The sequence below is a fragment of the Anguilla anguilla genome, chromosome 11, assembly GCF_013347855.1.
Source record: "Anguilla anguilla isolate fAngAng1 chromosome 11, fAngAng1.pri, whole genome shotgun sequence".
Classification (NCBI taxonomy): domain Eukaryota; kingdom Metazoa; phylum Chordata; class Actinopteri; order Anguilliformes; family Anguillidae; genus Anguilla; species Anguilla anguilla.
The window spans coordinates 27,652,938-27,665,876 of NC_049211.1; the positions used below are offsets into that span (position 1 = coordinate 27,652,938).

The 12,939-nt window shown below is 49.7% G+C and overlaps 1 protein-coding gene across 4 annotated transcripts in view; it reads right to left on the bottom strand.

The window, feature by feature from the left end:
- The window catches only part of tns2a (tensin 2a), a 49,963-nt gene that overhangs the window by 8,476 nt on the left and 28,548 nt on the right, over positions 1–12,939 (bottom strand). For all 4 annotated transcript variants that reach the window (XM_035383267.1, XM_035383265.1, XM_035383266.1 and 1 more), the window contains exons 7-20: positions 12,416–12,599; positions 10,744–10,794; positions 10,059–10,181; positions 9,729–9,793; positions 9,512–9,595; positions 8,996–9,108; positions 8,139–8,199; positions 7,796–7,871; positions 6,748–6,877; positions 6,114–6,179; positions 5,848–5,964; positions 4,262–5,524; positions 2,253–2,400; positions 150–1,342 (exon numbers count right to left, since the gene is read on the bottom strand). In XM_035383267.1, coding sequence (XP_035239158.1) covers positions 150–1,342; positions 2,253–2,400; positions 4,262–5,524; positions 5,848–5,964; positions 6,114–6,179; positions 6,748–6,877; positions 7,796–7,871; positions 8,139–8,199; positions 8,996–9,108; positions 9,512–9,595; positions 9,729–9,793; positions 10,059–10,181; positions 10,744–10,794; positions 12,416–12,599 — 3,674 coding nt within the window. The remainder of the gene's footprint in view (positions 1–149; positions 1,343–2,252; positions 2,401–4,261; positions 5,525–5,847; positions 5,965–6,113; positions 6,180–6,747; positions 6,878–7,795; positions 7,872–8,138; positions 8,200–8,995; positions 9,109–9,511; positions 9,596–9,728; positions 9,794–10,058; positions 10,182–10,743; positions 10,795–12,415; positions 12,600–12,939) is intronic.

Genomic DNA, 12,939 nt, shown 5'->3' on the forward strand with positions numbered 1-12,939 from the left:
AGAAAGGGCTTGAGCAGGTGTGACAACACTGGCCTATCAGAGAGAGGGCTGGAGTAGGTGTGTCAATACTGGCCTATCACAGTGAGGGTTGAAGCAGGTGTGACAACACTGGCCTATCACAGAGAGGCTGGGGTAGCTGGGGTGTTTACCTTGGTCTCTGGAGATGCCGGGCTTGTACCAGAACCGCGAGCTGTCCTGGACGAACTTAACGCTGACCCGGCTGTGCGGCGTCTCCTCGCGGGAGCCCACAGGGGGCGCTGCCTCCCCCACGGACGGGGAGAAGGTGACGTGGTGAGGGGCGGATGAAGGGGGCTGTGGGTACTGGGCCCCCGCGGGGGTCCTGAGGGTGGAGCCCCGCCCGTTGGGCGAGCCGGGCAGGGCGGACTGGCGGCGTTTCTCGGGGAGCGGGGGCTGGGGAGGGGGGATGGTGACGGACGTGTAACCAGAGTAGGATACCGGCGGGGTGCTGGCGGGGTAGTAACAGCCAGAGACGGGGAAGGTGGGGGTGCAGTAGCCCTCGGCAGTGGGAGATGGGGTTTTGGGGGAGCAGCCGTCCCCCCCGAGCATGAGCTTCCGGCCCAGGGTGGCGAAGCCGGGCACCGGGCCCTCTGAGGAGGGCCAGTACTCCGGGCTGCCAGCAGGGGGCTGCGGGGAGGAGGGGCCCGAGCTGGGGGTGGAGCTGGGGGCGGAGTTTGGTTTGGGGGAGCCAGGGGTGCCGTCCTTGGGGGGGAACCCGCCGTTCAGCTGCACGGGTGCCGGTACAGGACCCGAAGAACATGGCGTGGCATTTTGTGGTGTTGTCTGGGCAACGGCAGGCATCTCTACGGGCAGGCTGCTCCCCTCTACAGAGGGCTGATGGTTCTGGGGCTCCATCTGGGTGGGGACGGCGTGTGAATCGGGGGTGTCTGGGGCGGACTGGGCTGGGACAGGACTGGACTGCTGGTCTTGTGAGGGGCACTGGGTAGGACTGTGTGGAGCGTGGGTAGGGCTGTGTGGAAAATGGGCGGGGCTTTGTGCAGCATGGGCGGGGCTGAGGGGCTGCTGGGTGGGGCTCATTGGAGAATGGGCGGGGCTTTGTGGAGCGTGGGTGACACTGTGTTGAGAATGGGTGGGGCTCTGTGGAGTTTGGGCGGGGCTGAGGGGCTGCTGGGTGGGGCTGTGCGGAGCATGGGTGGGGCTCTGTGGAGCTTGGGTGGGGCTGAGGGGCTGCTGGCCTGAGCTATGAGGAACATGGGCGGGGCTTTGTGGAGCCTGGGCGGGGCTGAGGGCCCTCTGGGGAGACGCTGGGGTGGGGACACTGCTGACCGCCGATACATGCAGCTCTGCATCTGCTGGACTAGGACTAAAACACAGAGACTCATCAGGAACAACTGGGTCAAACACACCTTTCAGTTCCCACAGACAGGTGGAGACATGCACACACATTTATTCATTACTCTGGTGCCACTATGGCACATAAAAACACAAGAAAATAAACTAAACTCAGAGTACACAGTAAATTTATCAATATTTAGTGCAAAGCTGAACAGACAGATATAAGATGAACAATAGAAAAGAACAGAGACCAGGGTCTCTGGTCTATCATTCCAAATAAACAAGTAATTTACCACAGCAACTGCAGGGAGAATTCCAGTACTTTTGTATGCCAATCCTAGCTGTTGTTAAAGCTGGCCAACTACATTTTACTGTCTCACGGTCTACCACCAGAGCATGTAATCCTAAGTATTTATTTACCAACTGCTTGTGACACAATCACTGTCTAGCCAGTTGCATAACCAAATATTGTTGGCACTGATGCACAGTCCAGCCACAGAAAGTCCACAGAAATACCATGAAAAATTGAATCTACATTGATAGGTCCTGAGATTATTATACTGTAGCTATAGGCACTGTTTCAATAGCTCAAGTAATGGCACAAATCTAGAAAATGTCAAGCATAAAATACCCAGCTTCCCAACTAATGTTAGTGTGGTCATCTGACCAGTTGATGTGTTAAGTCGTCAAAATGTTGTTTCTTAACCACCAGATGTCCCTGCTGATGTTTCGTTTTGAGTATTACATTCAATTTGAGTGTTTATATATTTCATGTAAACAAATACATGTTTATATGTTTTATCAAATGTGTTTAGTCGCAGTGGCATGAGAATTCAGTCCTGGCACGCCATCAAGGCCTGACATATCAGTGGAAAATGCTGGAGAAAGATTAAACAGACGGACGAAAGAGAGGAACAGAGAGCGACAGGGAGAGCTACCTTTCCTGGGTTCGCAAAGGGCTGCTGGTATGCACCGGGGTGGGCGGCCCCGAGAGGTCAGAGTTCACAGAGGACATGACAGGCGCCTCTCTGTGCGCTCTCCTCAAGGAACTCTGGGAGCTGTGGTCCCGCCAAGACAAACTGTCCCCTGGGGGGGTTGGTCAAGAAAGAAACAGAGAAAAGGAGTTAGACCCATTCTAAAGGCCCACAGCTAGGGCCTTCAAGCTATATAGAAAGAGATCAAGAGCCAGCTGTTAGCACACTCTTACTGTGGATGATACATTCACAGCAGCCCTACCTATTGTGCGTGCAAGCCCTGTGAACTATGACCCATGAACAGGGTCACCCGTTTGTCTCCTAACCTTGTATTTCAACGGCTATTTCCAGGGAGCCCCATAGACACCCCAACACCACACTCAAGTGCTTAATCGTACAACTGATTTTTTAATTGAGACATTGATAGTTGATACAATATGGGGAGAGTCAGGAAGGAAAGCGAACACGGATGGAAGTTTAAATGCTACAAAAGCTTGTCTTTGGGCCAAAGTATCCTCATTCCTGATCATAGAGAGCCACAGCCTGGCTTTCGTCGTTACTCAGAACTTGAGTAGCACAACAATTGATCAATTAAAGCAGTTGATCACACAGTTAACTCTGTTCACATGGTTTCTTGGGTCTGAACTGAATCAGTTACTGATCTTAAAGGAAAAAAAGCAGAATCTGCCTCTCTAGGAACAGGATTTAGTATCACTGCAGTAAAATGAAAAATGCATCCATATAAAGTAGGGGTGTGTGCAATCTCATATAAAGTAGGGGTGTGTGCAATCTTATCTGAAAAGAGCTGGTGTGACAGTAGGCTTTTGATTTAGCTCTCACTAAGACACCTGATTCTACTTAAGTCTTTATTGAAGACCGTGATTAGACAATTTGTTGACTTATAATATTTTTTATAATATTTGTTTATTTACCTTTTTTGTGCAAGTTAAATAACGTATAACAGCTCTCATTTTTAATGTAGGCATGTCCTACCACTTCTAACAAACCTATCATGCCCCAGTACAGCATTTAAAAATACTGCAGCGTGTCCACGGTAGTGACCAAAACCGAATTTAACCCGAGTCTCGCATGCAAACATCGCTGTCAATCATCACCTGTGCTTAATTCATGGCAATTACTTAATCGACTTGGATTATCGAAGCGGTGCAAATGGGATAATGGTGTGAGAAAGGGTTTGACAAAGAGGCTATCGCGACCCCTAGCTGACGGAGGACTGAAGTACAATGCGAGAAAACTATGAGAGACAAACTGGTGGCCCCACCTATGAACTATGACCTCATCTGTGCTTGTAATTTCTGTTACGTCCATTACATTGCATCGCTGGCCTTTAGCAGATGCTCTTATCCAGACTTAGAATGCAAACACAGGCACAAAGATCAGGGGTCAAAGTGCAGTAGGTCCTTAGAGGGGGGAAGTACAGGCCCAAGAGAGGCAGCAAGAGCAACAAGTGCAGACTCCATTAACAACCCTGTCAGCTACCCTACTGAACATTCAGCTAGGCTATACAAACTAGAACAAAACTACCCTACTGAACATTAAATTTGGATACAAACTAGAACAAAAACTAGGACTGATAGGTCTTTAATGTTTTTAAAGGGGCAGTTCACCCAAAAATGAAATGTAGGTATGTTTCAAAAAAGGTCTTTGGATGTTCGTGAGTAACCGCGAGAATCTATTTGCAAAGAGACGTTGCTTTTCAATTTTTTAAATGTAAATTTTTGGCAAGTTGAGGTCACACGAAGATGGACCCATGAGGTGCGTTTTATCAGGGTGAACTGCAGCAAATATTTAAACAACTTGTCACATTTCAGCAAAGCCGCCTGGATGGACAGATATTACTTTGGTGGAAAAATACCTTAATTTCACTTTTGGGTTTAGTGCCCCTTTAACTTCAGCACTTCTCTACCAGAGAGAGGCTCCAGGGGGTGACTCCTTGGGAGGGGGGGGCTCACCTGCGTGCTGGTCGGGGGGGTACGGCTGGGGCTGGGGGTGGGAGTGGGGCTGCACGTCGGGCCCCTGGCTGCAGGCTGGGGGGGGCAGCGGCGAGGTGGACTCTGACTGGTACCCGGAGCCGTAGCCGCGGCTCTCCGAGGGGGAGGGCTGGTAGGGGGAGCAGGGGCAGGCCTGCCGGGGGGTCTGGTAGCCGCTGCTGCTGCTGCTGTACTTCAGGTCTGGGTGCGAGTGGGCGTGGCCGTGCGAGCGGGAGGGCTCGGGGTAGGCGGGGTGGCCGGAGGGCAGGGGGTCGAAGGTGAAGGCCGGGAGGTCGTGGGGCTCGGGGGAGTGGCGGGGGCCGCCGTACGCCCTCCGGTGCCAGAACTCCATCTCCCGCTCGCGCTCCCACTGAAGCTCCGCCTCCCTGTCCCTGTCCCATTGCAGGGACACGTCCCGGCCCCGCCTCTCCCAGTGCAGCCCCTCCCCCCGCTCCAGCCGCAGGGCGTGGAAGGCGTCCTCCCGCCGGCAGCAGCAGTCCCGGCACGGGCAGCCAGGGGGCGCCACGCCGTCCAGCAGCAGCATCTGGCGGTAGGAGGGGCTGGAGGGCTGAGGGTGGTGGGGGTGGCCATGGGAGGGGTGGAGGTAGGGCGGGTACTCCTCGCCTCTGCAGAGCATCCTGCTGTGGGCAGGGCCGGGCATGTCCGAGGCGGGGTAGGGGTACTGGTGGCGGGACGGGTAGTGGGGGACGGGCTGCTGACGTTCCCACAGGAGGTCGGGTGGGGGCAGGGCCGGGTGGGCGTGGCAGAGCTCCAGGTGGGGCGGGGCGGGGGCGGGGCAGTAGCCGTTGGGCACCAGGAAGGCCCGGTCGCAGGCGGGCTCCACGCAGCGCTGGGAGCGGTGGCCGACGCGGCAGGAGCAGGAGCGGTCCAGACGCAGCGTCCCCCCGCCCCCCGGGGGCGTGGCCTCGCCGTCGTCCAATATGGCCGTCTCCCGCTCCCGGCCCTCGCCCTGCCTCCCGCCCTCGATCCCGCCCAGCAGCCGGTTCAGCTCCTCCCTCTCCTGCCGGGTGGGCGGCGGGGGGCGAGGCGGGTCCTCCAGGCGCTCGGTGGGGGCGGAGGAATGGCCCGAGTCCGAGCTGACGGACAGCAGCTGGCCCTGCTTCTCCTCGCCGCATATTCCCGGGCTCCCATTGGTGGAGGCCAGCGACCCCGACCCCGCCGCCCTGCGCTTCTTCACCTGCGCGTACAGACTGCCGTCCACCGGGCCACGAGTGTGAGCGATGTCTGTGAAGGAAGGAGAGACATTCACAGATTAGGACACATTTAGGACACATTACTCCAGCAAATTACCTCTAATTATCAAAGACTTCTATTCCCAAACAAATGAGGGGAAAAAAGGAGAGCAAAAGCCATAAGGAGAGAATTACAGCTTTTTCCTGTCATGCAAGCAAATACGACAATTAGTGAACTGCTGCTGGTGTGTGGAGCTAATTGGCTAATTGAGCCAGGGTAATGGGGGGGGGGGACATAAACCCCACCCTTCTGATGCCTGCTCATGCGCCTGGAAGCCGAACCTGAAGAGAGACTGCTCCTGTCACCACGGTTACCTTCCAGGCTGTCCTGGTTCCGCGCGTTGAAGTTCTCGTAGGAGTCCCAGCGCACCACGGGGTCTGCTGTGTTGTAGTCCACTGTGACTGCAGGGTCATTCCGCTGGTACTCTCTCCCTGAGACACACACACACACACACACACACACACACAAACACACACAGTCACTGGAATGTCAACACATAGCTGGAATGGATAATACGCCTCCACACACTAGCCAGCATCAACAAGAGACTCTGAGAACAGCCTGATGAACAGATCAGCACCTTTTATTTTCTCTGGTCCCGAGGAGAAGACGAACTCCACCGTGGCGTCGGAGGGGAACCTCTCATCTGGAGAGAGGAAGGAGAGTTAGCGCACCCAGCTTTAATAACCCCGCCCCTTTCCACCCAGACAGAAGGTAAAAACCACACTCACTCTCACCTTTTCCTGCTGCCTGCTTCCACTAATGAACATTCAGCACAGATGCACTTGTACTTTCACTACCAGTTAAGAGCTGCATTATTGCACTTTGACAGCAGTGTTTGCCTGAGTATCCACAGTAAAGCTGAGAACCTCAAGCCTGACACTGTGCAAGTAAGCTACCAGGTCTTCCCCCAGTAAACCCCTCTCTCATCTCCTCTTTCTAGTACTTCTACCCTAATCCCTCTCTCCCCTCTGCCTCTCCACTCCTCCCTCTCTTCCCTGTGCCTCTTCTTTCCTCCCTCCTTTCTTCCCCTTCTCCTTATCTTGTACGTCTTTCCTATCTCTCCACACCGCTACCTCTCCCCTCCTCCCGCTCTCCCTCTCTCACCCCACTACCTCTCCCCTCCTCCCTCTCTCCCTCTCTCTCCCCTCCTCCCGCTCTCACCCTGCTACCTCTCCCCTCCTCCCTCTCTCCCCCTCTCTCCCCAGGTCTACCTGCACAGGCCTCGTCCAGCTCGTCCTTCCCGAACCACAGCTGTGCCCCGTGTATGGTGCAGGTGTGGAACTGGAGCCTGAACACCGTGTCCCTCTCTGCCCGCAGAGCCTGTCGATGGTAACACTTCACCTGCAGGGGGCGTCAGAGAGAGTGAGCGGGAGAGAGCGAGAGGGAGGGAGGGACATTTGGACAACAACTATTTCAAAACAATAACATGTTCACAATAACACTAATAAACAAAAACAACCAAACAAAATAAAACAGCCATCATTATCAACTGAACACCGGAGTGCTTTTGAGCACCCAGATAATCACAAATTGTAGCAGGTTCCCTACCAGCTCATAGTAGGAGTATCCTACTCAAAATTAAATCAAAACTAGGCCCTTAAACATTTCTACAATATCAACAGAGCCCATGTCCCTGATACAATTCTTCCTCGTCTTCCAGATAGCAAGTATCTGTGCCAGATAAATAATTAATGAGGACAATCTTTGGACTGGTCTTAAGTGTTAAGTGAGTATTTAAGTGAGTGAGTAAGTGAGAGAGAGAGAGACAGAGAGAGAGAGGCAGGGAGAATATCCATGATGTAGCTCTTGAACACGCGGGGGTGTGTGTGTGTGTGTGTGTGTGTGTGCGCTCATGCGGATGTGCGCGTGTGTATGTGTTTGTGTTTGTGTTTGAGTGTGTGTGTGTATTTGTGTGTGTGTGTATGTGCGTATGTGCTTGTGTGTATGTGTTTGTGTTTGAGTGTGTGTGTGTATTTGTGTGTGTGTGTATGTGCGTATGCGTTTGTGTGTATGTGTTTGTGTTTGAGTGTGTGTGTGTGTGTATATGTGTGTGTGTGTATGTGCTTGTGTGTATGTGTTTGTGTTTGAGTGTGTATGTGTGTGTGTGTGTGCGTATGTGCTTGTGTGTATGTGTTTGTGTTTGAGTGTATGTGTGTGTGTGTGTATGTGTTTGTGTTTGAGTGTGTGTGTGTGTGTGTGCTTGTGTGCTGCTGGCGTGTGTTCGTGTGAAACCCGGGGTAGCCGGGCGGTCTCACTCACCATGATGTCTCCCTTCAGCAGCAGAGCGGGCTCGATGGTCACACACAGCCTCCGGGCCTCCGAGCCCTGCAGATCACTGAGCCACAACATACACACTTACCCACAATGCACTGCAAACATACACACTGCTCCAGCAATCTTACATCTCCACTATTTTTTTACACTCCTTTTGTATTTTGTGCTTTACTCAGGCAGAGGGAAAGCGTGAGGGTAACAGATAGCGAAGGGACCACAGCTTTGAAGGTGCCATGGCAGGGGACAGAACCCCAAACTACATGGGGGGGCGGGGGGGCTTGCATATGGCGCCCCTGTGGAATTCAGCACATCAGTGACTTTAACTTACTAGATTCCAGAGGTGTACACAAGCTGCATGGACTGGTAGATCTTCAGGAAGGGGAAATAACCTAAATTAGAAAGACAGCGAGAAAAAGAGAGAGAGAGAGAGAGAGAGAGAGAGAGTGAGTGATAAGGACAGAGATGGGGGAGAGTGTAAACATGGTTATGATGTAGAGGAATGTGCTGACATTCCCTCTCTCCTCCTGTTTAAGATTAAAGATAATCAACACTGAGGCGAAAGCAACACACACACACAGCCAGAACGGACATGCACACGCACACACACACACACAAAATTAAATCCTTATGATGTACAATACAATCTCAGAGTGAATGTGCCATGAATTTTGAATATTTGAATATCTGTGCACATGCACAATATTCGATTACCTCATCAACATCACGGCAATCTGCCTGATCTGGAAATATTTGTAACCGTAAATTAACATTGATGGCGTACTTAAAGCCAGAAACCACCCTGGGTTAAATCATCAACAGTGTAAGCATCACACTGCCATTTAATGTACTGTATTTATGCATACATTGCTTTTGTGCAGGTAATAATAGCCTTGTGTGCCAGTCTAGTTTTAATATTACTCACAATTCAGTTTCGCTAGAATTGTGAGTGATATTATATGGATAAACCAAACTGCACTCATATCAGCTAGCTTAGCAAGGTTACTGACATTAAATAAAAGTAAAATTTAAATTTAAATACTTGCTTAGACTATTGTTAGCTAGCATGCTCTCGCATTTGCATAATATAGTGACTAGATAATGTTAGCTATATTAAATAGTTAGCAGTCATTTTGAATTTGCCGTTGTATGTACTGTTGAAAGCTTTCACGCTGGGCTGAATCTTACCTCCATCAGACTGGAATTTTGGGAGAGTCGGGATGAGAACCTGGTGCAGGAAGAGGGGGCTGCTGTTCATCTTAATGGCCCCAGACAGGAGACCCCCAAAATAGTAGATATACCTGCAGACAGAGTGGGGTCCTGTAACATTACCCATTTTAATGAAAACAACCACAACGATATTTACAGCAAAATATATATAGTAACTTTCCAGAACCAAATGTTGCTTAACAAGGAGAAAACAAGGCAAACTGATTAGGACAGCACGTACAGAAAAGAGAACAGTACATATGCATAGAACACATGCAAATCAGTTGGACACCCAGATCATGCCTTCATATGATCTCACCCAGAGAAAGCATATAAGATGTAGAGAAAAAGCCAGGGACCCAGCACAAAGACAGACCAATGGACAAAGAGAAGAGAGAGACGGACAGACAGAAAGACGACATATGGACATACAGATGGAAAAGGGAGAGATGGACAGAGAGGCAGAAAGGGGAGGGATAGAGAGACTGCTCCTACCTATTCTGAGAAGGCTGGAGAGCTGACGACACCTTATCCTCACAGAACTTCCTCATGGCCAGAGTGCTCAGAGCCTGGTCAGCCCTACACACACACACACACACACGCGCACACACGCACACGCGCACACGCAAACAGCGCAACACAATTATAATCACACAATGGGTAAAGTGAGGATATACCTGTGCGATGACAGAAATAGAGAGAGGGGCGTTACCCTGCTGAGATCTTGCTGTAGTGCATGTAGGCAGCGATGATGACCCCAGTTTTGCCTTTGTTTCCCTGGGAAAGAAGAACTCACTGAGCAGCAGGAAGTGTGATTGCAAATCTCATAAACATCATTACACCCACTACTAATTCACTCTGCATTAACACAGAGGTGTGTCAGCCTAATCACCACAACATTGACCAGCAGAGGTAACACTGAATATGAGTGAACAGCAGAAACATGATCTTCAGCACAGGAAGTCTCCATCGCCCCCCCACCGACACCCCCCGCCCCCCAAACATGTGCCTGTTCTCTCTACCCTCACCCCTGACCCCTGACCTTGCAGTGCAGGACCACCACATGCTGGGGGTCGGAGGTCAGCCAGGTCTCCATGGCTTTGCACATGGCACAGATTTTATCAAGGGGCGGGGCGTGAAGATCAGGCCAGCCGAAATCATGGACCTGAGAGAGAGAGAGACAGAGAGAGAGAGAGAGAGAGAGAGAGAGAGAGCGAGAGAGAGAGAGAGAGAGAGATATTAAGGGAGTGGAGGCAGAGGTGAAGGGGGTGGACAGAGGGACAAGAAAGGAATTTCATTGGGCAATAACTCAAAAACAAATACATTTGGAAAAAAGCTGGACAAACAAGATAAAACACATCTATGGAGGCATAGAGATGAACAGAACCAGCAGAGATGGACATACTGACACGGGTACAGACATTCTGACACGAGTACAGACATACTGACACAGGTACAGGCATACTGACACAGGTACAGACACACTGACACGAGTACAGACATACTGACAAAGGTACAGGCATACGGACACAGGCATACTGACAGGCAGGTTGATACAGAGATGGGCAGACATGCATGCAGATGGGTATTCAGAAGACAGTATTCAGATGTTATGAAGACAGTAAGACACACAGACACACATTAGAAGGCTGACGGATATGTACAGACAGTGAGAGACAGGGGTACTGACAGACATACTGACAGACATACGTGTGGAGTGACTTTACCTTGGGATTGAGACGCGTGATGTCATTCCGTCTCTCCGACAGGTTCAACAGCTGTGGGAACAGCAGGAGATCACTGATGACATTTCATAAATGTGGTTACATCCCACAGTACAAGCAAACACTTTAACAGTCACTGTGCTCATTTAAATCATTCATTTGTTGGAGGAAAATGAAAATCACATACAAGAAAAAAGGCTTTGACAATTCCGGCAGGTTCTGTTGGGTTTTGAGTAAAGTTCTAGTTTTGTGTGGCTACAGTAAAGTACAGGTTTGGTTTGGCGAGCTACAGTATAACTAAAAATCTTGGTTTAAGTGGCTACAGGCAAACTATAGTTTGGTAATCTGACAATGCTGTCATTGTAAGTCTAATGTATATGAACATTGACATTGTGTATATTGTGTCAGCCATACTGGTGTGATGACCATCACCTCATTTTAACTGTAAAGCAAACGGAAAAATAGTTTCTGACCCCAAATCTGCATCTGACAACTCACCTACGGTTATCCAAAATGTGGACACAGCGCAAGCACATTCTCAGAAACATTTGGCCGTACATACTGATAGCAGCCTGCGCTACAGTGCACACACACACAGTGCTTAACTCCAGAGTCCAACTACGCCTTTATATTCTGAGCAGGCCCAGGGTATTTGAAGTTCACCACAAAGTCACGCTCCATTTCCATCAGGCGGTCATAAGAAGCTTCGTAAGCAATGGCAGCGTAGGCTGGTGTGGAAATTTGATTGTCAGGCTAAAATTTAGCGCCTGGTACAGACAGCCATGCAGTTCCTGGGCGGTTACAGACTGTCCACAAAGGGATAATGATCAGACAGGCCGGGAGAATTATTTCAGACCTCTCCCACATACTCCACTCCACTCAACAGTTCTGTTTATGTACGTACAAATGTGCAGTAATATACATGCAACAGCACATTCTCAGCTACTCCATACTTTTCATTTAATAGTCTATGTTTGTTTTAGCATTGCACCTTATTTTGTAAACTTTACCTTTACTTTTTATGTATAACTGTGCAGTAGTACATATGCAACAGCACACTCTCAACTTACTTAACACTCCATACTTTTCTACTTAATACTCCATACTTATTTAACATTGCATCTTATTTTGTAAACTTTACCTTCACTGTCAATATAATTTTTTTATGTACTTTGTTTTTGTTATTGATTGAGCAACTTGCATACTAATTGAGCAATTTGGCACAGTCCTTCTGGATTTATATTCTTGTATAATTATCTTCTATCCAGCTTCTCCCCTCAGATGCTATAGGGCCTCTCAGTATAAGCTGAACAGATGCACTTTTTATCACCCTGTCAGTAAGTCCTTAACAACAGTGCAATATACTTGATAAATGAAATAAATTTGATTTTATTCAGATAAGAATAATGTATGATAGAGGCATGTGCAATGTTTGTTTATGTATCTGTCAGACATTATATGTACTGTATTTATAGAGTCGTGTTCAAGACTAAATTTCCCCTCGGGGACAATAAAGTAAATCTTGAAATCATGAAGTGGCTACAGGTAAATTATAGAGTTTGGGTTTTAAACAAAAAGCACTGGAGTTTTGTGTGGCTAGAGGGAGATTAAAGTGACTGCATGTAAACTAAAGGTAGAAGACTTGTGGACATGCGTCTGGAGGTTCGGGGCTGACCAGAAACTTCTCCTGGTGCTTGGACTTGAGCATGGCGGTGACTTCCTTGAGGTTGGCACGGTAACGCTGCTCCTCCAGCACGGGAGGGAAGAAGACGGAGATGATGCGCTCGGTGATGTAGGTCAGGTCAAAGTCATAGTGGCGCTCCATCACCCTGTCCATCACACGGTCCACACTGAAACTCCTGCATGGGCGAGGGGTGGGGTGGGGGTGAGGGGGGTTCAGGAGAGAATTAACTGAGAAAACAGCAAAGGAAGGAGAAAGAGAGAAACATGAAGGAGGTTTAGGGGAACTGGGAGGATGGAGAGAAATAAGTGACACAAGATAGGAATGAACAGAGAGAGAAAATCAAAGTGAGAGAGAAAAGAGTGGTAGATACAGAATAAAAATGCACTATTAGAAACACAGAAGAGGCAGACTGTGTGATATAGAAGAGAAAAAAAGAAATGGAAAGAGTGAGGAGAGGAGGGTGTTCAGCTGGAGTGATGTGGGGCAGTAGAACAGAGAAAGTGAGGCAGGGCAGT